The following is a 27,372-nucleotide window of genomic DNA, read 5'->3' as shown; positions in this document are numbered from 1 at the left end:
GAAGGTGCCCTCTGCTTCTGGAAGGGGAAGATATTCAGTTTGACACTTACTGGGCAAGCAGAGACCTAGGACATGATGGATTCTGTGTCTTTGTGTGGTTGAACATCAATTTGTGGTAGAAAGGTCCCTCCTCACCTGCTGTGATCCTTAGGGGAGGGAGAGCCAAGCCCCTGCTGACTCCCAGCTTCCACTCCAGGCTCTCTGATAGCTCTCAAATTGAAAGAAGCACTCAACCACAAGGTGTTTAATTTAATAAAACCTAAATTACAACTAAAACTCCTAGAGTTTGACTTCATCCTCCAAAGAACATCAAGTCAAGAAGCCCCAAAGCATACAAATCCATCAAGACAACCAGAAAGTACATTCAGTTCTGGATCTGGAGAATCTCAAATTCCTCAGGCTAGTTTGGTCTGCCCATGGCAGAAGGAGGTTTTCACACAGCCCTGAGCAGTTGTGGGTTTTGGATCAGTCTCCCACAGCAAAATCAGGACTTTCCCAGCTCTTGTTTCCAGATTTATTCAGTGGCATAAGACACTGCTGCTTATTTCCATGGCCTGTTCTGGACGCTGTTCCTGCCGAACGAGTGGGCACTGAGGACTCCCCCATTGCCAGCAGTGCTGGGGAGACTGGGGCTGCTCCTCATGGCTGTTGCCTTGAAGCTGCATCCTGAAGAGCCACTGCTAAAACGGCCTGTGGGGAAAAGAAACAACCCAAAGGTCAGGAGCTGAGTGTGGGATGGAGCACAAGGACACACAAATGATGGATGAGCACCTCCCATATGCAGACAGGCTGAGAACATGAGGGCTGTTCAGCCTAGAGAACAGAAGCTGCGTGGAGACCTCAGAGCAGCCTCCAGTGTCTGAAGGGGGCTACAAGGATGCTGGAGAGGGACTCTTCATCAGGGACTGGAGTAATAGGACAAGGGGCAACAGGTTCAAACTGAAACAGGGGAAGTTCAGATTGGAGATAAGGAAGAAGTTCTTGCCTGTGAGGGTGCTGAGGCGCTGCCACAGGGTGCCCAGAGAAGCTGGGGCTGCCCCATCCCTGGCAGTGTTCAAGGCCAGGTTGGGCACAGGGGCTTGGAGCAAGCTGCTCTAGTGGAAGGTGTCCCTGCCCATGGCAGGGGTTGGAAGCGAATGATCTTTAAGGTCCCTTCCAACCCAGATCAGGCTGGGATTCTATGATCTGCTGTCCCTTGCTGCCTCTCCAGCTGTCCCTGTAAACATACAGACCCATGGATAATTCAGTGCAGGGTTTGGGCAGAGTTTCTATCTAACTACGGAGGCCTAAGCACCTGAAGACCCTATTAATCACCATTTAAACCTAAAGACATTTAAATGTAGTGGGTAAAATGGCATATGCCAACCCCCAGCAGTCCCAGAATTTTACCACTGTGTAGCTATGCAAGATTTAAATCCTCTGGGATTGGCATAGCACAGGTTTTAGTGGATCCTCTCAGTCTGTTTAGAAATCAAACTCCTCTCCCAGCTCTCTCATGGGAAGATTATGACAGAGAAAGTGCTGCAGGGCAGGCTCAAGAGCTACAGCAAGGGGCTGCAGCGTTTGTTCCGGACTCTTACTGGTAGTGTCTGAAGGAATGTGCTCCTCTTCAAGGTAGTATTTAATCTTCTGTAGATTATCTTCAGAAAATCTCCATCTATTCTCAGCTGGTGTGAATGGCACCTGCAGAGAGGTCTTCTTCCGGGCAGATCCAGAGGGAGGTGTTACGCGGCAACATGCAGGGAGCGAGCCTGTGATGAGTCCTTCTGGGATCTTCTGTGCTAGGACCTTTAGACCTGCAGATGGACATGTCACATGTTACCAGTGACCACCAGCTAGGATGGGATCAGTGAGTGGACCAGTGCCAAGTAAAACACTTGGCAGAGCTGAATATCCAGCTCTTGCCAAGTTCCAGCTCACACAAAGCCATGCTCTCTGCTCTTGATCCACCCTCCTGAGGTCTCAAGGGGTCCTGCCCATCCCCACTTACCTCCAGATAACATGAAGACGTTCTCAAAGCCCCTCTCACACATAGATGTTGCGGCCTGGCTGGCTAATCTCTCATCATTGTCATACAGAATTATCATCTTCCCATGGGCATTTTTCTGCTAAGAGTTAAGGATTCATTTGGAAACTTCACATAACTCTTAATACCCTTTTAGAGAAAAAGGAGACAAATGGGACTGGAGACTGGGAAAAGTGATGGAACACCTTATCCTTGGTACCATCTTAAGGCATATCAAGGATAAGAAGGTTATGAGGGGCAGTCAACATGGCTTCACCAGGGGGAAATCATGTTTGACCAATCTCTTAGCCTTTTATGAGGAAATAACACAGTGGATGGATGATGGCAGAGCGGTGGATGCGGTCTACCTTGACCTCAGCAAAGCATTTGACACAGTCTCCCACAGCATCCTCACGGCTAAAATGAGGAAGTGTGGACTGGATGATCAGGTAGTGAAGTGGACTGCGAACTGGCTGAAGGAGAGAAGCCAGAGAGTTGTAGTCTATGGGGCGGCCTGTAACTAGTGGAGTGCCTCAAGGGTCAGTACTGGGACCGGTATTATTTAATATATTCATCAATGATTTAGATGAGGGAATTGAGTGTTCTATCAGCAAGTTTGCTGATGACACTAAGCTGGGAGGAGTGGCTGACACGCCAGAAGGCTGTGCTGCCATCCAGCGAGACCTGGACAGGCTGGAGAGTTGGGCAGGGAGTAACTTGATGAAATATAACAAGGGAAAGTGTAGTGTCCTGCATCTGGGCAGGAACAACCCCAGGTTTCAGTATAGGTTGGGAAACTACCTGTTAGAGAGCAGTCCAGGGGAGAGGGACCTGGGGGTCCTAGGGGACGACAGGATGACCATGAGCCAACACTGTGCCCTTGTGGCTAAGAAGGCCAATGGCATCCTGGGGTGTATTAGAAGGGGGGTGGTTAGTAGGTCGAGAGAGGTCCTCCTTCCCCTCTACTCTGCCCTGGTGAGACCGCATCTGGAATATTGTGTCCAGTCCCTCAGTTCAAGAAGGACAGGGAGCTGCTGGAGAGAGTCCAGCACAGGGCAACGAAGATGATTAGGGGAGTGGAACATCTCCCTTATGAGGAAAGACTGAGGGAGCTGGGTCTCTATAGTTTAGAGAAGAGGAGACTGAGGGGTGACCTTATAAGTGTCTATAAATATATAAAGGGGGAGTGTCACGAGGACGGAGCCAGGCTCTACTCAGTGGCAAACAGTGATAGGACAAGGGGTAATGGGTACAAACTGGAACACAAGAGGTTCCACTTAAACTTGAGAAGAAACTTCTTCTCAGTGAGGGTGACGGAACACTGGAACAGGCTGCCCAGGGAGGTTGTGGAGTCTCCTTCCCTGGAGACATTCAAAACCCGCCTGGACACATTCCTGTGTAACATTATCTAGGTGTTCCTGCTCCGGCAGGGGGATTGGACTAGATGATCTTTCGAGGTCCCTTCCAATCTCTAACATACTGTGATACTGTGATACTGTGACTGAGAGAATCCCCGCTTGATCTGCAAGTATCAGTATTTAAATCAAGTCTTCCCTGCATCTGTGATTTAAATCTGATTTCTGGGTGATGAGGCTTGACAGACACAAAGGACACAGCCTAATCCCCACTGGAGTGCAGCCCCTGCAGCAAGTGTCCACCACTGTTCTAACACTGGTTAGTAACAGGCAAGAGCATGAAGCACCTTCATTTACAACCTCCCCTCTCCCCTGCAGCCCTCTCAAGAGAACAATTATCAGCCTAATCCTGCCTGATAATCCTCTTTCTAACCTCAAAGAAAAGCCAATCCCCATCAATGTGCTGAGAAGAAGCCAAAAGATTTGATGAATGTGGACCAACTGCAGGGGTGGGAGCCCAAGTATGGCTTTGCCTTCCAGCAGCCAAAACCCCATGAAATGCCAAATTCAGGCAGCTCCCACGGGAGTCAAGAGGTGTTACAGCCTTGAGGAACTAGAATCTGGCATCTGATGGTGGCAGCAGAGCCTCACGAAGTAAACACAGTCAGCATAAAGGACCTCCTCTCCCATCTTCCTTTTGAAATCCCTGGATTTTGTTGAGCATTGTCCCAGTGACAGCAACTGCTACAGCCCCAACTGGTCTTGAAAGCCTCCCCCAACATCCCCCCCCCCCCCTTATTTGTTTTAGGTCAGCTCTTCATATGTAAAGGATACATATTCCAGAATACTATTTGAGTATGGATTCATGGCTCTAGACAGCATTGCAATAGGGTAGGAATAAGCTGCAGAAGAGATTAAAAGACAAAGAGAGAAAAATCATACAGCAGCCGAACATCAACCATCACACAACCTGCAGTACAAGTGACAATGACTTGTTGAGGTTCAGCAGACACGGAAATCCACTGAATAAGGGATCAGCATCAGCTCCACACCCTTATCCCTTTCCAGGAAAGATGGGTGTACTGGGTGAGTGCTGAGAGCATTCTGCACTTAAGAATGTCCCATCCTGGGGGTTAAAATGAAGCCAGCCAGGATATGAGATGGAGCAGGATGATCCCAGCTGAGCCTGCTGTGGGATTGTAGTCTCCTCACCTCCAATAATATGACATTGGTTGTATGCGTCGCGGTCTCGTACATCCAAAAGCAGGAAGGGGCAATCAGGATAAGGTGTGTCTTTAGCCTCAGTTTCTTCTTTCTTTGGAGTGTCCTCCTGTATACTCAGTTCACCAATACCACTTATCACACTGCAAGAGGAAAGAGGAGGTTATGATACCAGCTCTCACTCTGAATGCTTCCATACCTCGCCACCAGTCACAGTTCCAATAGTCCATTGCCATCCCAGTACCACCATACACCACATGGAAATGGAGAGGCTCTATTTCACACTTTCCAGGACATCAGAAGAGACTGCTTTTGTCATGATATGAAACAGAGTACAGCCTTGCTATGTGAAATGCCATACTCTTCTGGATCAATCAGTTACTGGTGGTTTACATCATAAAGCGAGGGAGAATGATACTTAAGAAACTGCCAACACCAAGATCATAGAATCACAGAATGGTTTGGGTTGGAAAGGACCTTAAGATCATCCAGTTCCAAGCCCCTGCCATGGGCAGGGATACCTTACACTAGACCCAAGATCTCAGCAAGTCAAACACACTGAATAACTGTCAGGCACCAGTGCTATGCAGAGGTTTCCCATTTCACCACTACACTGGGTACAGGACATGAAGAGAAACCTCCAGATGCCCTTAGTGGTCACTAAATTGACAGCTTGAATACATGATCACTAGGTCTGTCAGGTGAGCATCTCAACTGTTAGCGTTTGCAAGGGAAGAGCCCAGACAAAGCTTCCTCTTACAATGTCTTTCTGGTACCTCTGACCTTGATTAGTGATGTAGTGGGTTTGGAAACTGGCCTTTTATTCTAACCATGGAACTATGTGTTATCGTCAGCAAGGCACATTACTGAGTTTACCAGAGCAGTTTATAACGTGGATTCTTCAACCCAGGGACCTGGATCAAATCCCACAAATACATTTCCTGGTCACCCATTTCAGGTGGCCAGAGGGCTGGGTTACAGCCTCAAACCTAGCTCAGACAGGAAAATCTGCCAAGCCCTCTCTTGCTCACACTTCCAGACCTCCAAACTCAGGCTTTAATGAGAAATACAATATAAAGCTATTTAACAGCAATTAAAAAAACCTAGCTGGATAAAAGGAATTATCTGCTATGACAGGAAGGAAATGGTGTATTATTGTCAGGCACCTCTGCAGTGTGGAGCGATAGGAAACCCCAGCCCCTGCATTGTTTAGGAACAGGACTGGACTGGGTGTCCTATCAGGGCTTCCTTTCCCATTTGTCCCTTCTGTGACTTCAGCATCTGGATGTGGAGCAGCAGAATCACCATCTGGGGAGAGAACAGGGTGCAAAGAGTTAAAATGCTGTAGGAAATAAGCAAGCAGGTTTTAAGCCAGTTCCTAGTCTTAGGAGAAAGTGTGTCTCTCAAAGACAGCCTTATTTCATCCTCTTATAAGGATGTTTTACTAACAGCCTCATATTAATAATAAAGAGCCATAGGATTTTTAAGAGCTGAAGATCTAATTTGAAGAATGAATATGTAGTTCTTGAGGCATGATATCTACTGAGTTACAATAAACTTGGCAGCATGAGGACTTTCTTACTTGCAGCCTTTCTTGTTTAGGAGTGTTGCTGTCCACAAAGTGAAGTGGCTGAAGGCCAAAAGTGAAGTTATTTTTCCCCTGCTGAATAGCCAACTCTGTCTGTCAGGACCCAGCTCACCACATGACAGTGATCTATAGCTCCCTCTCTTTGTGCTTACAACAAATACTGTTACCTTCCAGCTTGGGGATCTCCTCGTTTGTCACTTCTAAGATTTCATCAGATAAAGAGGCAACCTGGATGACCTGCGGGAGACAAAAGAGAGCAACAATACCTTGATACACATGCACTGATGTCACTGCGAGAGAGCAGGGATCAGCTTAAGGAAAAACAATCCTCAAGCCAAGACGCATTTAACTCATTGCAACTTCTACTGGACTTCAAGGTCACACATAGGTGTGTATATGATGCTTGTACAGCAAGTTTGTCCTTTTATTAAGTGGAAGTTGTAGCAAAGAAAACCCCCAGAACACTCAACTTTGGAGGAAAGAAAAGCCACATGTGCCACACAGGTAACATCAAATACCAGAATGCTGTCTAACTTATCAAGTTCAGTCACTAAAACATTTCAGAGCATACACTGCACTGGCTAAAATCACACATGGGATTATTCCACAGAGAAGACCTGGGATGTTCTCATAGTAAATCAGTTCATTGCACCAGTGAGAGGTACAGGACTGGTCTTAATCCAGGGGAACTGAAGATGGGAGTCTGCTAAACCCAGTCCTTTAATATCTGCAACTTTAACATTCTCTCCTTAGAAGAGAGCTTGTATTTTTCTAGTTTTTATTAGGTTTTGTGAACTAACACATAAGCACCACTCAGCTCTTCATTTACAGATCAAATTTACCAGCCTTTAATATTTGGATTCATTTGATTTAAAAACACACAGAAAGCCTTGAAGTCAAGAACATTTCCATCATGTGCAGCAAAACCCCCTGGTAGGGAGGGCTTCAGGCTGTGACATAAAGCTTGAGGAGATCAGATCTGAACCTCCTTTACGTAGCCCTCTTTTCTTATAAGAGGCTTAAAAATCCTCTTAAGTGAAGGGACATAAAAAAAATAGGGAATACATTTCAAAGATAGAGTCACCAAAAACTTGAATTTGAAACTAAAACCATTTCTACTACTCTGAAAATATTGGCCTAAATGGTTTCCTTGTATTAAGGGCAATCTATAAGGGCAGGACAAAGCCAGTACAGGAGTTACTAAGGCCACGTAACTGGGGAGAGAACAGGGTACAGCGAGTTAAAACACTGCAGGAAATAACAACATGAAAGTTTTAGAGAGACAAAAAATGCTGCTCCTAAAAGATGACAACTTTCAGAGGCCACAGAGGGAACCATACATACCAACTGGGCAAAAGTGGTCACTCTCAGCCTTTTAAACAGCTCATCCTTTCTATATCTGTAACCTTCAGAGAGAAAACATAAGAAAAACAAGGTCAGTTTTCAGTTAATTCCCACCTTTTGCTGTACCAGCTCATGGGCTGAGTCCCAGCTATTCTCATAGACTCTCTTCACCAATGCAGCGGGATTTTGGGGCACCAAAACCTGACGACTTTGTGAAAAGTAATACCAGTTATAAAGAGAGATCTTGTCCAGATATGGTTAAAGTGGAGAAGGCAGATTTAGTTGCTTTTAGGGTCAAGTGTGCATCACTGTGTGTTTTCTCTTCTTGCTGGAGAAAGTTTCATGAATTTAGCACCTTTGTCTGCTGTTCTTTGAAGCCCACTATGTCACAAAGCCTCTTAAACCAGATTAAGTTTACTGGAATCATAGAATCCCAGACTGGTTTGGGTTGGAAGGGAGCTTAAAGCTCCTCCAGTTCCAACCCCTAACACAGGCAGGGACACCTTCCACTAGAGCAGCTTGCTCCAAGCCCCTGTGTCCAACCTGGCCTTGAACACTGCCAGGGATGGGGCAGCCACAGCTTCTCTGGGCACCCTGTGCCAGCGCCTCAGCACCCTCACAGGGAAGAGCTTCTACCTAAGAGCTCATCTCAGTCTCCCCTCTGGCAGGTTAAAGCTGATACACGGATTGACTCCACAACTCGTTAGAGTTGTAAAGTAGGTATGCTTTATTCAGCTGAGGCGCATGGGGGCTACTCCTCCAAAAGCATGCACACCCTCCTTTGCCACTCAGTGCATTTACATCACATATAATGATTACCTAAACATGAGATTGCTTCACACCTAATACATATGCAAAACCTATTCCCGTCTAGTATTATAATTAGTTTTCTGGCATTCGTCCCATTGATGCGCCTGCGCAGGGCCTCCTGGTGGTGGTCATTAGGGGGTCGTGGGGATGAAGGCCTGTAGTTCCTCTTCATCACTGCGAGCAACCTCTTGCTTTCACGCAGACTCAATAGGGTTTCGGCTCCTGTCCAGACTTCAGGTTTGGTACAAGCTGGTTTTATGTATCTTAAAGCAGAAACTTGTCAAGTTTGCCAATTTTGTTACTCTGGTTATCTTTTGTTCCTTTTCTTTCTAAAGATACTATTTGAACAAGAATGTCTTAAACATTAAGCTATGAATCTTACCTACTACAATTCTGCCTAGCAGCTGCAACTCCTACAATTCACCTTTCTAGCAACTTTGACTCCTAAGGTTCTGCTTCACTAAGCACAGCGACTGCTTAAGGAAGCAGGCACAATGTTAACCCTTTATTTCCCGGTATCAAAGCCATTCCTTTGGCCTGTCCATACAGGCCCTGGTCCAAAGCCCCTGTCCAGGTTTCCTGCAGCCCCTTTAGATATTGGATTGAACTTTTACTTTGTGCAAGTTACAGGAGGATCAGAGCACAAGGACATCTTATGTCAGACTCTGTCTTGTCAGGTACTAAGCTAAACATGCATATTTAATCTTCAGATGCTCCAGGTTTTCTTACTTTTAGCTGTCAAATTCCAATCCCTACAATTCCCTGATATGGATATCTAGAGGGAGAGATAAATGAAAGAATTTCTTTCACGCAGAAAGCAGCAGCTCAGTGTGGATACCAGCTCAAAGCTGACACAATTGCTACAGAAAAACTGGACTAATTTAATCTTAAGCCTGAAGACAAAGCTGAGGTAGCAAGGAAAGCCAGACAGCTGCTGGAATGACTGACAGACAACCAGAGCCGAGATTAACAGCCCTAACGAAGCAATGACAAGAGGCAGACTGCAGACAGATACTTGAGATGTGTAAACACAAGGGAGAGAAGAGCCTTCTAATGGGAAACAAAAGGGTTTATGTAGGAGGAAACAGAAGCAAAGACTAGTATCTGTAGGAACATCTTGATATAAAAAAGCCTCCCATGGGAAGTAATAGAAGCCTTGTCCTTTGGGAAATTTACAGCTACAAAGAAGATACGAAAGAAAAGTGAGGGAAAATAAGAAAGGTCAGTACTGCACTGGCAGGGAAAGGCAAAGATGTACAAAATTCCTCCTGTGTCAGGCACTGCAGCTCTAACAGAGCTCTGCATGAAGCTCTTGAAGCCACACTAAGGAATCTAAACTCTCTCTTTTCCTCCTCTTCCTCCCTTATGAAGCTCCAGCTCTGAAGTAAAGAGATTTTTATATTTAATAAAGAAAAATCCTTTGCATGTTTCTAACTGTTGGAGGAGATTGCAAAGTGGTCTCTCTTCAGCTAAGAGAGATAACAGAGAACAGACTTTAACAACAGAGAACAGGACCTTCAGCAAATCCAGCCAGTTAAGCAATTTTAAATCCTCTATAACCATCTGCTGAATGCTCCATTAGCTTAAGCAAGGTGGAGAAAGGGGGAGGAAGGTCTCAAATCCATACACCTGAATCCACTACACCAAAAATTACTGCCAGATTAGCTTAGGGAAATGCTCAAGATGACATGTGTTTAGAGAAGGAGCCACATGAATGCTGGAGGCTGAGATCTCTTCTCAATACAAGTGGTGACAATGCTTGGACAAGATTCCCCCCATACACAACCTAAGGAACCTTATAAGAGCAAAACAGAGACAAAAAAAAAGAGAAATTGCGAGTTTTAATCTCTGGTTTGGTCTTATTCTTATCCCTTCCTTCTTAAATGTGCTTCCTGAAGAGGCAGACCAAGTGCTTTTCAGTGTTCAGACCAAGCAGAGCTCCTAAATTCAACATTTTATGCTATACAATGTTTATCAGGCAGCAAAGCAAGTGCCTACTTGCTACTCAACAGCTTACCTAAGGAAAAGAAGCCCATCCAAAACATCCCTGCGCACTGCAGGGTGCGCTATACATTTCAAACTATGGGGCTGAATCAAGTACAAGACCTATGCATAAACTAGATTTCAGAACATCCATGCACTTCAAAATGAACTTGGCTTCAAGCCTCAGGTTCAGGTTGCTAAAGTCTCACTTTAACAGGAAAATACCAGCAATAATTCAGCCCATTTCCTCTGCTGGACACAAAACCCACATGTAGCCCATGTCCATACGGTTAAACCACCCCAGCCATGGGCAAAAAGAGCCCTTCAGTCATGTGACGAGCAAGAAATCAACTTAACTTACAAGGATAAAGAAAAGCAGAAAGTTTATGAAGAGCTGGATGCCTATGAATACTGACCAAACTATCACAGTGCTCACACAAAACAGCTGCTGGATGCTTTCTGCCCACCTCAAGTGAGGATTATTTATCTCTTTATGACCTAGATCTTACCTTTACCACCCAAAATTATTCCTATCAACAGGAAAACCAGCCCAAAGCTGGTGTTATTACAACAAACTAATTTGACTGCTTTGCATGAACATCCCAGCAGTGATCAGGAAGGTCGCAGGAAGTGCTGCTCCTGCCTGTAGAAGCAACACAACGTACCCAGTTCTGTCCTGGAAGATCCACTGGAATTTTCTGACATTCTTCCCTTCAGTGAACTGCTTTGGGGCTGGAATTATTGTGGAATCAAGGATGTGCTCCTCAGGGCTTCGGAAAGGAAAAGACTCGGTGCCTCTCCTCAAGTCAATCCTCCAAAAGGAACAAATCATCATGGTTCCAGCTCTCTTCATTTTAATTCCACAGGTTTAAATTCCTCTCTCTCACATTACACAAGAGACAGAGAGTTGCCTGTAGTGGGTATTTAAAGTTGTGTCCAAATGGTGTCATCTATTCATGAGAAACCAAGGGGAAGAAGTTTCCAAATTGCCTGGGAACAGAAGGTGTCTATTCAGCCCAAAGAGAATGGGAAAGTTTCTGTTGGGTTCCAGAGCTGTGGTTCAACAAAAGAAGCCCTACATGGAACCAAATCAGACCCAGAGCAGAGATTGAAAACCAACTAGAGCCATACAACAAGATCTGAAGCACAGAGAACAAGTGATGGCAAGCCAGTGCCAAGCACTGAAATCTTAGCCAGGCAACACAGGATTTTGGATAGAAAAGTCATTTCTCCTTTGATTCTCCCCACAGACCTGTGGTGCTTACAGCAAAACAACAAACAAGCCAGCAACAAAGGACCATTCTGCAAAAAGCTGAGCTCTGATATATTCATGTGACAGATTAGTGACCTGCCTTCTAATGCGAACAGCACCAGCTCAGAGGGACAGAATAAATGGGTCCAAGAATTAAACCTGAATGTTCCAAATCAAATTAATCCTCATTAACAGGGATGGGTTTTGTTTTCCACAGAAAGAAATGCAGCTTTCTAGGTTTAAGAGCTTTCTTGGCTCTCTGTGAGAGAATAATCTGGACAATAGTAGTAAAATTTTGCTTTTTAGTAAGAGTTTTTCTTAAAGGCCTGTTTTCAGTGGAAGAAGAGAGTGAAATAAGAATCAGTCAGGTTTTCATCAGCCTAAACAAGCCAGAGGCTTCCAAGCATCAGCCTTTGGCTCTGGTAAAATCAACGAGTTACACAGGAATAAGCAGAACCTTGGAGTATTCTGACAGAAATCCAAGCATGTTAAAACAACAGAGGTAAGAGATCTCAATTTGTTACCCAAAAGCAAACTAAAGCCTCAGGAGCACAGTCTGAGTCTTCCAGATGGATCTAGTCTAGTTTTCTCAGTCCAGAAAACTTCTTCCTATCTGGTTTCCATTCAATAGCAAGACGTTGCACTAAGAAGGATCTGGAAAGACTCCTAGAACTGCCTGCCTGGTTTCTTAAGTTATATCTGTCAAGCAGTAAGAGAGACAGAGAAATAAGGCACAAGACAAAGCAGAAAGCATCCAAAAATCAAGGCAGAAGCATCTTTGTATCGTACTGCTGCATGTTTCTGCTATTCCTTCCTGTAAATGGCTGTGGGAATCAACGGAGTAGAGATTTCCAAGCAAATAGAGGGCCCAGGATTCAATCCCTGCTCCTTGATGCTCTTCCTGTTTGGAACTAACCCACCAGTTACATTCTGCTCCTCTCAGACACTCACTTCTTTTGACTTTTGCCAACTTCTCAGTGTATTTTGTCAAACTGTGCCCTGTAAAAAGAGGGAAATGGGGAAAAATAAAGAGAAAAAGATGAAAAGGGAGGGGGGGAATATGGAGGAAAAGCAGAAGAGGGAAAAAAATAAGGGAAAAAGAAGGACGGGTGGGAAAATGGGGGGAAAAGAAGGGGGGGGGAAGGGATCAGTTTGATTTATTTTATTAGTGCTTTTCTTCAGGGCTTTTAAGTCTTAAATTTGGATTTTTTAAATAAGAAGATCAGCCTATGACAACAGACGTTGCTGCAGATCCTCTTTCACCATGAGAACACAAGGCAGCCATAAACAAGAGCATAATTGTCCTCCTAGAAATTTTCTCTCACAAAGAAAAGCCAAACTAAATAGCAAAGTCAAAGGACCTGCTGAACCCCAGGGAACAGGAGGTGGCCCTTAGGTTAAAGCCCAGGTGAAAGTCACTAGAGATGCTCCACACCAGGAGGAGCTCAAATCTTCTACACATACCTACAGTGCTGCTTCAGTTCTACAGATGTACCTGAGTGCATTTTATAGGATTTCCAGCAAGGGGGGGGGGCAGAAGTATCATGGAATGGTTTGGGTTGAGAGGGACCTTAAAGCTCCTCCAATTCCAACCCCCTGCCATTGGCAGGGACACCTTCCACCGGAGCAGGTTGCTCCAAGCCCCGTCCAACCTGGCCATTCCCTGAAGACACCCCCCAAACAACCATCTTGACTTACACCATTGTCAAGATATTAACTAATATAAGAATAATAAACTCCAAGGCCAGCAATTTCCATGGGAACTGTCACTGCAGAGCCCAAGTTTCTAAGCTGTAACACATCATAATCAGGATGCGAGTTCTGATATAGCTGGTATGTGGGGTAAAGCAGCTCAGGACAGAGTCAGAAGACAATCAGCATATTTTTCTATGCTCCTACATCCACATTTGGTGTTGTTACACTACAACGTCACTCACTAGCATCAGCTTCACTTACCAGTATTGAGACGGGTTTTTATATGTTGGTATTTGGGATTCTGAGGGATGCGCCTGGTTAAATACTGGTTTACAAAAGAAAATACACAAGGAAGTCAATATACAGCTATTATTTGTTTTAAAGACAAAAAACCTCTCCCATTAACAGGAAAAGCAATCTGAAAAGGTCTAAGAGACAGTAAAAAGAGGAGCAAGACCACAAGCAACCTCTCAGACATCCCCTGCTCTCAGAATCATAGAATCATGGACCGGTTTAGGTTGGAAGAGACCTTAAAGCTCACCCAGCTCCAACCCCTACCTTGGGTAGGGACAACTTCCACTAGCCCATTTCCCTTCCTCTCTCCACCACAGCTCACCCGGCTCTAACCCCATAAACCCCCCCATCCCCACTCACACCTCTGCAAGCTGCCGACACCCCCCCGCCAACCCTCCCGTTACCCCTCACATCCCCTCAGGGCAGGGGCCCGGCCTCCAGCAACCCACCACAGTCCCCGCTGCAGGGGATACGAGAGTTAATGGGACAGATCCCTATGGAGTGGTGCCTCATTCCCACGGGATGAAGGAGTGGTGGGTGCAGGTGGGGCTGCTGACTATGCCCCTCCTCACCGTGTACCTTCACATCCCGCCCCCTGGGCTATCCCCAGCTCTCCTCTCCTGGAGGTCCTCTGGAGGGTACTTCACATACCGGGACCAGAACATCTTCTATAGAGGTGATGGGGCTGCACCAATACCAGGGACACGTCGTCCATCACAGTGGGGAGAGGGGTGGTGGTTCTGGTACCCTCGGTGCACCCAGGGATGTCCCCAAGGCAAAGTGATGGCAAATGCCTCCCAGACCACAATGGCTTTAAGGGGAGCTGCTGTGTGGATCCAGCTGTGCTGTGGGTCTTCATTATCAGAGCACATAATGGGGTGATCGTGGAATCAACCAGGTTGGAAAAGAGCTTCAAGATCATGAAGCCTGTTCCAATGCCTGAGCACCCTCTGGGGAAGGAATTGTTCCTCAGCTCCATCTAAACCTGCCCTGGTGCAGCTTGAGGCTGTTTCCTCTTGTCCCACCCCTTGTTCCTTGGGAGCAGAGCCCAACCCCTCCTGGCTCCATCCTCCTCTCAGGCAGTTGTAGGGAGCAATAAGGTCCCCCCTGAGCCTTTTCTTCTCCAGACTGAACCCCCCAGGTCCCTCAGCCGTTCCCCATCACACTTGTGCTCCAGGCCCTGCACAAGCTCTGTTCCCAGTGGGAAGGATCCCAAGAGCCTCTGATGGTCACAGCAAGGAAAGGCCTTTTTGCTGGAGCAGTTGTGACCGGTTGTAGCATCTTAGAGGCAGCTGCAGTTGATTTGTGCTAAGTAAATCCCTGTTTGCATCAAGCAGTTGGTACCAGTGGTTCCTCATCTGGTTGGGTTTCCGAAGCTGTGGTGCAAGTCAAACCCACCTTGGTTTTTAAAGGAGCAGTGGGAAAGACAACATCATGATGCTGGTTCGGGTTCTAGTGAATCAAACAGCAAAGTGTGTCTCCTATAGGAGGAAATCGGGGGAAGCTGATGCTGAGGTGCCCCATTCCCTTCCCAGCTCTGACATCATTGTGCTCCTGCATGGATTCCTGACCTCCAGGTACGACTGGTACAAGGTGAGGGCAGCGAGGGCATGTGGGTTGGATGCTGACAGCAACCCCCATGGCTTCTCCCTCCATGGGGATGAGGAGACAGCCTGGGGTGGGTGATGCTGCAGAGGAGGTACCACCGTGCTCCAGGATATCAGCCTTGTTCCTCTCCAATATCTTACACAGGAGCCAAGCTCTATTTGCATCATCCTTTCCCTTTCTCCAGCCCAAAGTGGGAGAAAGGGACTCACAACTGTTTATGGTTGGGGATGATCTTGCTGTTTATTGGGATATTTCAAGCTCCTGCAGTTTTCCTGAAGCTGGAAGGTGCTTTCTGTGACAGTGGAAGGGACCGTGGCCATCCATAGCTGAGCATCACCACAGACGTCCCCTCTTTCTGCTCTCACTGCCAGGGATGGGGCAGCCACAGCTTCTCTGGGCACCCTGTGCCAGTGCCTCAGCACCCTCACAGGGAAGAGCTTCTGCCTAAGAGCTCATCTCAGTCTCCCCTCTGGCAGGTTAAAGCCATTCCCTTTGTTCTGTCCTGTCGTGGTTTAAAACCAGTCAGGCAGCTCATTCACTCCCCCCCCCCCCTTCTTTCCGTCCTTCTTTCCTTCCCCCCACCCCTCCCCGCTCCCGGGGCGATGGGGAGGAGAATCGAGAGAATGTAACTCCCAGGGGTTGAGATAAGAACAGTCCAGTAACTAAGGTATAACGCAAATCACTGCTGCTACCACCAATGATAATAATGATAAGAGAAAATAACAAGGGAAGAGAATACGATACCACCCGCCGAAACAAGTTCGACCCCAAAAGAGAGTCCCGTGCCCTTCCCGGTAACTCCCAGTTACCTCCCTGGGCATGACGTGCTGTGGTATGGAATACCTCTTTGGCCAGCTTGGGTCAGGTGTCCTGTCTCTGCTTCCTCCCGGCCTCCCCTCCTCCCTGGCAGAGCATGAGGCTCACAAAGTCCTTGGTCAGAGTAAACATGACTTAGCAACAACTAAAACCATCGGTGTTATCAGCTCTATTCCCAGGCTGAAAGTCAAAACACAGCGCTGCACCAGCTAGTAAGAAGGAGAAAAAAACTGACTGCTACTGCTGAACCCAGGACATGTATGTCCCTACAGGCCCTTGTCCAAAGCCCCTCTCCAGCTTTCCTGCAGCCCCTTTAGGCACTGGAGCTGCTCTAAGGTCTCCCCTTCAGGAGCCTTCTCTTCTCCAGGCTGAACCAGCCCAGTTCTCTCAGCTTATGGGGAACTGGGAGGAAAGCCCCCTAAGGTAGCAGGATTTGCCCATCTTCATGATACTGAGCAGCACTGTCTCCTTTTTCCCTTGTGCCCAAGATCCTCAAGGATGGGGGGCTGCTGTCCCCCATCATCACGTGCCTGATGAACTTCTTTGTCTTCTCCAGAGGGTGAGTTGGTCACAGCCCATACAGGGGGTATGAGCAACATGGGGAGGGGGCCACATAGGAATTGGAGTAGTGGGTGTTTGGCACATGAGCAGATCCCCCAGTGCTGTCCCAGGAGGAATTTGCCCCTGGATTTAAGTGACTTTGATCCTGCAGGCCATTCTCTCTCCAGGTTGGCACCTATTAATGACACAGATTTCACGGTATGCTGAAATCCTCTGTCCTCTGGGTACTGAGCTTGTGCACATTCCAGAGGCCATGAAATCCCAAACCACAGCACATACAGTGCCCAATCCCTCTATATTTTTATCAGATGTTTCAAACCACCTTTCCCCCCCCCAAAAAAAAAAGCCTGCAAAATCCAACTCTGGGTGCATTCGGGGGTCCATTTGCATTGCTGTACTTCCCCGTTTTCCCCAGTGGATGTATTCAGGTTTTCAGGGCTAGTTCTTGATCCATACACTAACAGATCTACTGCTTTGCTGCTCTGAACTCCCTCTTGTCCAGGCTCGGGGCAGTCTTTGGGCCCTACACACAGCCTTCACAGGCAGAGTACTGGGATATGTGGATGGCTGTGCAGACCAACAACGGGAATGTCCTCGTTGACAGGTACATCCCCATTACTTCCTGCATAAGCTTTGGTTTATGCCTCTGGTGTCCCTCTGTCTGCAGGCAGAGCCATGGGAGTGGCCTGGAAGGTAACCAGAATGCAGCCCAGTCCCTGGATCCTGGCTCTCCAGAGCTTCCAGCTGCTTCTGTTGGGATCTGGGATCATCCCCGCACCCCAAAAGAGCGTTGGGGTGTGATGTAGGAGCAGGGATTCCTGCCAGGGTGATGCAAGGCAGGTGCCTAAGTTTGGAGTCAGGAGGATCTGAGCATGGTGGGAGAAGGACAATGCTGGAGATGTACAACATGGGGTTTAGTTTGCTTCTTTGGAGCTCAGCGGCTTCAATTTATAGGCTTTTGTTAACAACTGGAGCTAAACCTGGTTCTCTCCAGTTCAGGGCCTCTGGAAGGATTTTGGGCTGGTGGGTGTGAGCTGAGTATCCGCATCTGGTGGGGTTTGTAAGCATCCTTCTCCCCCAGCGTGGAAACTCCTCTCTGCTCCCAGTGGGAACAACCTCCAGGCAAAGCACACCACAGAGCTCAGCCTCTCCAGTGGGTGCTCAACTGTCAGACCAGACAGACAGTATTTGGGAGCCTGTGTCAGCAGAGCTGCTCCACCAACACAGCCAAGACCTGAGATCCTGCTTTTCCTCACCTTCAACTTGCAGATGGAAGCAAGTTACTCCCCCCAGGGAGCCAGGAGGATCCACACTGCCTCCCCCTCTTAGGAACAACCCTTCCCATGGCAGCAGATCCAGGAGGGCACGGGCAAGCCCTTAGAGGACCCACTGGCTGCAGAGAAGTTTTCTCAGGTCACACTTTCAAGGTCTCCAATAAGAATTTAATTCAACAACCCAGTTACTGCATAGTAAATCCCCTGCGTACTAGGTACATGTCTTGATTGCTGCTAAACCTCAGCAAACGACTCTTAATCATCCATTGGCAATGAATTATCAAACTATTTTCACAGCTAAATTGAGGAAGTGTGGTCTGGATGATCAGGTAGTGAGGTGGACTGTGACATCTTTGGAGACATTCAAAACCCGCCTGGACACATTCCTGTGTAACATTATGTAGGTGTTCCTGCTCCGGAAGCGGGACTGGACTAGATGATCTTTTGAGGTCTCTTCCAATCTCTAGCATACTGTGTGTAAACTAGAACTAATTGCAACAGATAGGTAGCCGCTTAGATTGAAGTCAGTTGTTTTACGTTAATTAAATACAGAGGTCCGTGAATTACACAAACATGCTCTAACCAACATACAGGCAGAGACGAGGAGTGGGGGGGGAAACGAGTTATTATTTATTGGCCCAAGAAAGCAGCCACAACAAGTGCAGGCTGCAGCATGACATCCTCAGCACAGCTCCCTTGGGCCTGGCGCTGGCAGCAGGGCGCTACTCCTCCACACGTGGGGTGCGGCATGAGCAAGTGAAAGCCTTGCGCAGAGCCCTCAGCACTCTCCTGAAGCGGGAGAGTCGTCGCCGTGGGGCCGCTCCTTGGTCTGGAAGAGTGGCAATGCCTGTGGAGGAAGAAGAGCTGTAGGCAAGGGACTTCCTTTGGCAACCCGTTCCAGTGCCTCACCACCCTTACAGTAAAGAACTTATCCTTAACAGCATCCTCATTGGCCTCCTTCAGATACTGGAAGGTCTGCTAGGAGGTCTCCACGCAGCCTTCAGCCCATGGAGGGGAGGCTGTGACATACCCGAACTTCACGCAAACACTGCTGCCGGTCTGGCCTGGGTGCCACCCAACTCGGGCAAGTACCTGGCTGGTTCTCGCTGTCCTGAACTACAGCAGGCGACGTTGACGGTGACTCCACATCCAAGCTTTGTGCCACGTCTGGCTCTTTCACCTGCTGCTGCCTTGTTCCCTGGATGACAGTCACAGCCTTGCCCAGGTGTTTCCTCACAAAGCGTCTGAGCCTACCCTGCAGGGTAGCAAGAGCACAGGCAGGGGATGGGGGCAATGTCAGTGGGATGACACAGGCATCACCAGAAATAGCCCTGTCACAAAACCTGGGAGCTGCCGTCCAAGGCCTTGGGATCCCCGGTGCCAACCACACACGCCTCACTCACCTGGCGCCGAGAGTCCCGACACAAGGGAGAAGCTGCTGCATCTCCACTATCATCTGCTCCTGGAGGAATGTGGGATGTTCCAGGCTCTGTTGCAGGGATCTCAGTCAAGAAAGCAGCCACTTCATCCTCAGGCACTGTTGGGGAGGCAGCGGCTGCACTGGCCTCTCCCTGAGGCTCCGAAGCCACAGCAGACTCAACATGCTCAGGTGCTGCAGGCGTCAGTGCTGCCATTGACACACCCAGGATTTGGGTCATGTCCTGATACTCCACCAGCTGCTGGCTGGCTCCCTGGACAACGGCTTTGCTGCCGTTAGGTGCCCTGACAGTGTATCTTCTTGTCATTGCAGCCCTGCTGTATGCTGGGTCCTGGCATGCCACTGCCTGCTGGTAGGGTCCCCGGCTCTCAGCGCTGTTGTTGCGCAGGACCGCGCTCACATTTCTTGTGCCCTGCGCTGTGGCACAGGCTGTGGGCCTGTGTGGGGCAGGCTGCCAGCTCCGTGGCCTCGCAACAGTGCTGCCATGTGCGGGGATGTGGTGCAGCTGGGCAGCGGTTGTGCAAAGCTGCTTTTGGCTGTTGCTTGTCCTGCGGATGGCCATATCAGTGAATCTGGCTGCAGGGGCAGAGGGTGCCCGTATCGGGCGAGGCAGCCTGCTGGCTTCTCTCACTGGCCGAGGTGGCGGCCGAGGTGTCCTTTCCACCACCACTGGCCGAGGAAGTGTCTGCTCCTCTGTCCTCATGCTGCGGGGCAGCACCGCTCTGCGCCTCACGCTGCCCACCTGCAAGAGAAGTCGAGGAGAGAGGCTCTGTGATAGTGTCTCTTGCGCCCGTATCCCAGCTGTTGGGAGCTCATGCAGTTGGGCTCCCCTGCCAGCCCCACGGCAAGGCTCAGGCCCACAGGTGGCTGCTGCCTGCTCCCAGAGCTGGCTGGGGAAAGGGCTGGCCACCCGCAGGCCATGGCCCCAGCCCACAGCAGCCCCGGCATGCCCGTGGTTGGGAAGGTGTTTGGCCCTGTCTCCCTCGGGGTCCCTACCTGTTCCTGCTGGGTCTCGATGGGCTGATACCTTCGTTGGTAGGGCAGCTGTGGTACCGTGATCCCACGCCGCCCTTCCTCAGGCTGTGGCCTGTGGCCCACCTGCGGGCAGGAGGAGGAGGAAGAGGTGTGTGATGGAGGCGGCTGCCTTGGCACAGCAGCCCCCGCAGTGCCGGCAAGCCCGGCCCCGGCACCGAGGCAGCTCCATGTGGCCCCGTCCCACCACCGGCCTCTCACTCCTGCCCCAGCCCTCACCTGGCGCCTCCTTTGCACTCCTGGCCTGCCCTCGGCGGGCTGGGAGCGGGCGTTCGATCCCTTGTCCACTGGCATCTTCTGTGTCCTCGGATGCAGACTTGCTGTGGATTCACAGGGCAACTGCCACCTCTAGGGTGCGCCAGGGCCTTAAATACCCCACATAACAGTCGTAACAATGCCCCCGTGGTTTCCATGGAGACGCCGATGCCCTCACCAGTTCCAAAGGGTCCCAGCTCCTCATGGGCAACTCCACAGCAACCACTGAAGCCTTGTGACAGCGGCAGCATCGTGCCCATGGCCACTGGGCAGTCAGGGATGCGCTTTTCTCCTCCCTGTTTTTTTCCTTGACAAGAAGAAAAGGGAACGGAGAAAAGAAGGATGGGTAAAAGAAGGAAAAAAACAACCACAATAATAAACTACTTGGTAACTGGCACTTTCTCATACAGGTTTTCAAGTTTTGCCAATAGATGCAAGCACGATATCTTGAGAATAACATGACAGAAAAGCACTTTGGAATTAATTAAATAGTACATTTGTGGACACTTTTCCGTATTATGGTCAGCTTTAGCAGCTCTTCCAGCTGACACCAGACCTTCTCCGTTGCCTTTTCCACTGCAGTTTGACTACGAGGACAAGTATCGGCTTCAACCTTACAAATGGATAAACGTGGTGTCAGGGTGCTGTGGCCAAGACACATCAGCTCCGCTGCCAGTTGGAGCTCATGGTCCTTTCCCTCTCCTCCTCATCCCACATTCATCTTCAAGTGAACACACTGGAAGCTGCTCTGAGGTCTCCACGCAGCCTTCTCTTCTCCAGGCTGAACAGCCCCAACTTTCTCAGCCTATCTTCATACAGGAGGTGCTCCGGTCCCCTGATCATCCTCGTGACCCTCCTCTGGACTTGTTACAACAGTTCCGCCTCCTTTTTGTGGTTGAACTGCGCACAATACTCCAGGTGAGGTCTCACAAGAGCAGAGTAGAGGGGCAGGATCACCTCCTTCGACCTGCTGGTCACGCTCCTTTTGATGCAGCCCAGGATACGGTTGCTTTCTGGGCTGCGAGTGCACACTGAAGCTGGCTCATGTTCATTTTCTCATCAACCAACACCCCCAAGTCCTTCTCCGCAGGGCTGCTCTGAATCTCTTCTCTGCCCAGCCTGTAGCTGTGCCTGGGATTGCTCCAACCCAGCTGTAGGACCTTGCACTTGGCATGCTTAAACTTCATGAGGTTGGCATCAGCCCACCTCACAAGCGTGTTGAGGTCCCTCTGCATGGCATTCCTTCCCTCCAGCGTATCAACCGAACCACAGAGCTTGGTGTCATCGGCAAACTTGAAGTTTCCTCAGCAGCTCCTGATCCATCCAAGGAGGTCTCCTGGCCCTCCTGCTGCACTTCCTTCTAGCTGGGACGCAACACTCCTGAGCTTGTAGCAGGTGATCCTTGAATATCAACCAAGAGTCTTGAGTCCCCCTGCCCTCTAGGGCTATGTCCCATGGAACCTTACTAAGCAGGCTCCTGAAGAGGGCAAAGTCTGCTCTCTTGAAGTCCAGGGCAGTGAGCTTGCTGCACGCTCTTCTCACTGGCCTGAGGATCTCGAACTCGACCATCTCATGATTGCTATGAGCAAGGCTGCCCTGGAGCGTCACATTTCCAGCGAGCCCTTCCCTGTTGGTGAGCACGAGGTCAAGCACGGCACCTCTCCTTGTCAGCTCCTCTATTACTTGCAGAAGGAAGTTGTTTTCCACACAATCGAGGAAGCTCCTGGACTGCTTGTGCCGGGCCGTACCATCCCTCCAACAGGTATCAGGGTGGTTGAAGTCCCCCGTGAGGACAAGGGCCTGAGAGCTTGAGGCTGTTCCTATCTGTCTACAGAGCACTTCATCTGCAGAGTCCTCTAGATCAGGCGCTCTGTGACAGATCCCCACACTAATGTCTCCCATAGCTATATTCCCTTTAAGCCTGACCCACAAAGTCTCTGTTGACTGCTCACCTGTCCCCAGACAGAGTTCCATACTCTCCAGCCTATCCCTAAAACAAATAGCAGCTCCTCATCCCCATCTGCCAGGCCTGTCTTTTCTGAAGAGTCTCTAACCTTCCATTCCAACACTCCAGGCATAGGAGCCATCCCACCAGGTTTCTGCGATGCCTATTACATCATATCCCCGTAGACGTGCACACATCCCTAATTCCTCGTTTGTTCCCCGTACTATGGGTGTTTGTACAGAGGCATCCGAGCAGAGCTCCAAATGAAGCCGGCTCCTCGGCTGGAGTGGCTGCAATATCCCTACATTGCTCCGAGCATTTATTATCGGTACTGGCAACTGACCGGGAATGCTGGGATGGAAAAATATGTCTGCCTTCACATACTGCATGTTCCCCTGGTCTTTCTATTTCATTCTGCTTTATCTACCAAAAATATATTAACCCCAAAGCCTATCTTCTTGTGTATCATCTTCTTGTCATTGCACCCATGTGGGTTAACCATTTCCATTCAGCAGCTTGACTGCAGCCCCATCAATACCCCTACTTTGCCATGCCTGCACAGGCCAGGAACCCACCCCTTCCTCCACCCAGCTTCAGGAGAGCAATGCCAAAGTTCCACTCGCTATAATCCCAGCATTGCAACACAAAACCTTGTTGCTGGGACATGACTTCCCACTGGAAGGCACCAAATTCTCCTCCTACGCACCAAATAAATCTCCAGCGTGGCAGATTCACCAGGATTACTATGTGGGTCACCAATACACGAGGAGAGATCATCTCACCATCAAGGGTTTTAATGGAACTAAGTGCAAAGGTTTCTTCTTTCTCAAAGTCATCTCCCACTTCTTCCCATGCTGCTGCAAAGTTTGGCTCTAAAACCACCTGAATATGATCAGACATGGTCACCTCCAGGTATTCCAACTGACAGAAAAGCAAAGGAGATTTCAGACTTACAGAGTATGAGGAGTTAGAGAAATGATCCTCATCTTAGAAAGGGAAAGACAAAGAGAGGCAGCAGCATTTTGCCAAGAGAACCCTGGCATGCGTGGCTTTAATTGCAGAAGCACATAATAACAGCATATAAAAGCAGAGAGGAAAAATAGTATTTATGGTGGTTATCTGTAAAGCTTAAACACGTTTCCTCAAACATGCGTGAGGCGCAAAGAGAGCAGAAAATGGGGCAATCACTTTGGGAGTCAAAGCCCATTGTAGCTTCTACTGAGCAGCTGAGGAGAGACACTCTCAGAATCCTGAAGGAGCCTTTGCTGCCTCCAAGCCCCCAAACCAGGCACTTTCCTGAGATCTGACTTGTATTTCCATGAGTGATAACATGAACACAATAAACAGAAGTACAAATGCCTGGGAGAGATTGGGCTGGAGGTCTGAAAACAGACAAAGGAAGTTCTTCCTTCCTTCCTTTCCAAACCCACAATTCCTTCCGGTGCCTAAAGGGGTGTCCTGGGTTCAGCAGTAGCAGTCATGTTTCTCCTTCGTGGTAGCTGGTGCAGTGCTGTGTTTTGACTTCCAGCCTGGGAACAGTGCCTGCGATACCGATGTTTTTGGTTGTTGCTAAGTGATGTTTACCCTGACCAAGGACTTTGTGAGGCTCATGCTCTGCCAGGGAGGAGGGGAAGCTGTGAGGAAGCAGAGACGGGGCGCCTGACCCAGGCTAGCCAAGGAGGTATTCCATACCACAGCACGTCATGCCCGGGGTGGGGGGTAACTGGGAGTTACCCGGAAGGACACGGGCTTCCGGGTGGCATTCGTTTCTCGGCCGGTGGTAATGTATTCTCTTTCCTTGTTATTTTCTCTTATCATTGTTGTCGTTGGTAGTAGCAGTCGTGATCTGTGTTGTACATTGGTTGCTGGACTGTTCTTGTCTCAACCCGTGGGAGTTGCACTCTTTCGATCCTCCTGCCCGTTCCTCCAGGAGTGGGAAAGGGGAGAGGCCCGGGGTGGGGGGCCTTTATTGCTTTCAGCCTGGCACCACTCACTGGAAGTGAGTGAGCAAGCTGCCTGGCTAGGGTTTAAATCACGACAAGGGATGCAGAGAATCAAATCCTCATTTATTACCACCAAGCCCTTTCTGTGCACCTGTTCGGTACTTTCCCAACCTGCACATACGACAACGTTCAATCTCATTGGCCCCTGTAAAACTCTCCAGGTAAATAGTCCAATCACGATGCTGCAGACCCTCTCACAACCCCCACAGCCTGTGGCCTCCACCTGAGATTCCCCCCACAACTACATCCTGGCCCATCCTCCCAAGGCCTGCTTCCTTTCCCTTCCCTGGCCTTCAAGGTTCCAGCTCATCGACCCAGGGCTTGTCAAGCACCAAGGCCTCAGAGCTCATTCCCAAACACTTTTTCATGCAAATCTTATCGCCTTCACTCCCCACAGATCCTTGCTCCCCAGACCTTTCAGCTGCTTCTGTTGGGATCTGGGATCATCCCCGCATCCCAAAAGAGCATTGGGGTGTGATGTAGGAGCAGGGGTTCCTGCCTGGGTGATGCAAGGCAGGTGCCCAAGTTTGGAGTCAGGAGGATCTGAGCATGGTGTGAGAAGGACAATGCTGGAGATGTACAACATGGGGTTTAGTTTGCTTCTTTGGAGCTCAGCGGCTGCAATTTATAGGCTTTTGTTAACAACTGGAGCTAAACTTGATTCTCTCCAGGGCCTCTGGAAGGATTTTGGGCTGGTGGGTGTGAGCTCAGTATCCGCATCTGGTGGGGTTTGTAAGCATTCTTCTCCCCCAGCGTGGAAACTCCTCTCTGCTCCCAGTGGGAACAACCTCCAGGCAAAGCACACCACAGAGCTCAGCCTCTCCAGTGGGTGCTCACTGATTGCCTCTTGATAATGAAGAATGCTCACTCAAGTCCAGCAACGGAGGCACTGGCTGATGCACTCCCCACTTGGCACATCCCTTTGGGGCACAGTTTTGCAGCGTCACCTCTGCTGACAGCAGAGCCAGTGCCCAAATATCTCTAACCCCTTAAATGCCATGTGTCAGAGTATTGGTACATTTATTGAGTGCAGCTTCCTGTCCTTGGAAAGCTTCTTGTAACCCAACGGACTCGAATCTGGTGTTTAAATTGTGAATCTGATGACCTTTCAGATTCCTCCACACGCAGTGGTTCAGCGCTGACTCTTCTTCTGTAAGGTAATGAAATGGTTTCAGAGCCATCACAAACCCATAAGACCCTGTGTGGGCTTTCAGCAGACTGATTTCACCCCCTGTGAATCCACACCCAGAGTTCCTTCAGCTTTACAAGTAAGATAACGCCCACCACAAAGTGCGAATGCACAACTGGGGTTCATTTTGAGGGAGGACTTTGTCTTGGGGCTTTCAATTCCCTTTTCAGGGAGGCTGGTTTTTAGGCATCAAAGTCAGAATTCTCAGTCAAAACAATGAGGTATTTGAAACCCTCAGCAGACAGAGGTAAAATGTATTGACTTGAGGTAGTCTTCTCCTTCAGACTACCCTGAAGTAAATCCAACACTTGGAAGAGTGGTCATATGTAGCTGATACAGGCTTTGTCCCCAAACCATGTTACAGGCAGAATACGAGTGGGTAATGTCCTGCTTCAGTGGTGGCACCTTGCTGTATTCTCCCACCAGGAAGGTGCCTCCCATGTCCACAGTGTCTGTGCTGGACGACCACATCAGCCACTATCCACAGCTGGAGGATCCAACAGGCTTCCTGAATGCTTATCTCGACTTGATCAACTCCTTCTGAGCTGCTGCACCTCAGTTCTTGCACCTCATGGCAGGCTTTGGGGACAGGAAGAAACATTGATTATCTCCAGATCCAGCACTTTGCATTAACAACCTCATCTTTGGCTACCAAACTGCTGCATTGATGCAGGTAAATCCTTGAAGCACCAGAAAAGATGAGGCTGGGATAACAGATGAGCTCAAAGGACAACAGGAACACATGTCTGTTGCAAGAGTCCTTATTTGCCGTCACTGTAAAGCCATGCTACACGTCACTGGTAGCCAGGACCACTTGCAGTCAAGATCTGATGCTTACACTCCCACCATGGATGCAGTTGAAATGATATCCCTCTGCTAAGAGTTGTAATACTTGACCACCTTGTCAGGCCTGAAGAATTTGAAGTAGAGTTTGCCTACACTAACTACAGCAGGAGAGCTGGACCTGTAATCCCCCAAGTACTGGCAATGACGCCCTGCACACATAAAGGAGCATTTAAAGACTGTAATTACCTTCAGTAACCTCTTTTTAATGGCCAATGACCCAAAGGCAAGCTCTAAACCTCAACGGTTTTACTACTTCCCTTGTTTCTCTGCTCTTCAGTTGAACAAGCAGAGCTGCTCAGTGATGCTGCACCCCTGGGACTACCCAGGAGCTTTGCTGAAGCCTGGTTGTAGCTCCACCAGGGCAGGCTCATGCCTCTTTCACTAGGGCAAGCTGAAGAAGCAGTGTTCTGGGGCCTAGCAAAAGCCAGTGCTCTTGTGAGCAATAGCTACTGAAGCCATAGGGATGTAGGACAGGTAATTAAAGTGGTATTGGAACGCTATTCCTTCTTTCCTTCCTCACCCTGGCTTGATAACTAAAGAAACAGCAGACCAGCAGAGAGATACAGAACTTCCCTCATAAGGAAGTTACCATAAGGTCCCTCCTTCCCTGTCTCTTCCCAGCTTTTGATATGGGATGTTTCACACACCAGTGTTTGGGATTATTAATGTAAGGCTCGCCACTGACTATGCTTTTGGAGGTGAAGGTTAATCTCTCTCTGTACACTGATTTTTCCGTGTGGAACAGAGGAGATGAGCATCAGGATACCATAAACTTGGAGGCTGGGTGGGTTTTAACTGCTTATGTTTGAACTTTCTTAGTGTCCCTTTAGGAATAAGGGGCTTTTTCTGAGTAAGCAG

The 27,372-nt window shown here is 48.9% G+C and overlaps 2 protein-coding genes across 2 annotated transcripts; one reads left to right on the top strand and one right to left on the bottom strand.

The window, feature by feature from the left end:
* Positions 1-499: 499 nt before the first annotated feature.
* On the bottom strand, positions 500-13,602 carry CEP41 (centrosomal protein 41; the record flags this gene model as incomplete). The annotated part of the gene is made up of 10 exons (XM_057425480.1): positions 500-690; positions 1,581-1,796; positions 1,991-2,105; positions 4,195-4,262; positions 4,573-4,724; positions 5,748-5,889; positions 6,337-6,406; positions 7,514-7,575; positions 12,510-12,557; positions 13,515-13,602. Coding segments are annotated over 10 exons (1,110 nt in total), but the record flags the coding sequence as incomplete, so codon positions are not given.
* A 467-nt stretch (positions 13,603-14,069) lies between these two features.
* On the top strand, positions 14,070-26,228 carry MEST (mesoderm specific transcript). The gene is made up of 7 exons (XM_057425501.1): positions 14,070-14,223; positions 15,052-15,231; positions 16,431-16,530; positions 17,035-17,136; positions 17,200-17,334; positions 25,697-25,747; positions 26,095-26,228. Exons 1-7 carry the CDS (start codon positions 14,070-14,072, stop codon positions 26,210-26,212), a joined length of 840 nt encoding a protein of 279 aa, XP_057281484.1. The 3' UTR covers positions 26,213-26,228.
* Positions 26,229-27,372: the final 1,144 nt, after the last annotated feature.

Source organism: Pezoporus wallicus, unplaced genomic scaffold, assembly GCF_028554395.1.
Source record: "Pezoporus wallicus isolate ANWC-B61680 ecotype Strahan unplaced genomic scaffold, APGP_CSIRO_Pwel_v1 contig_4722, whole genome shotgun sequence".
Classification (NCBI taxonomy): Eukaryota; Metazoa; Chordata; class Aves; order Psittaciformes; family Psittacidae; genus Pezoporus; species Pezoporus wallicus.
The sequence above is the reverse complement of the archived record's forward strand: the minus strand, read 5'-3'. Positions and strand labels throughout refer to the sequence as shown.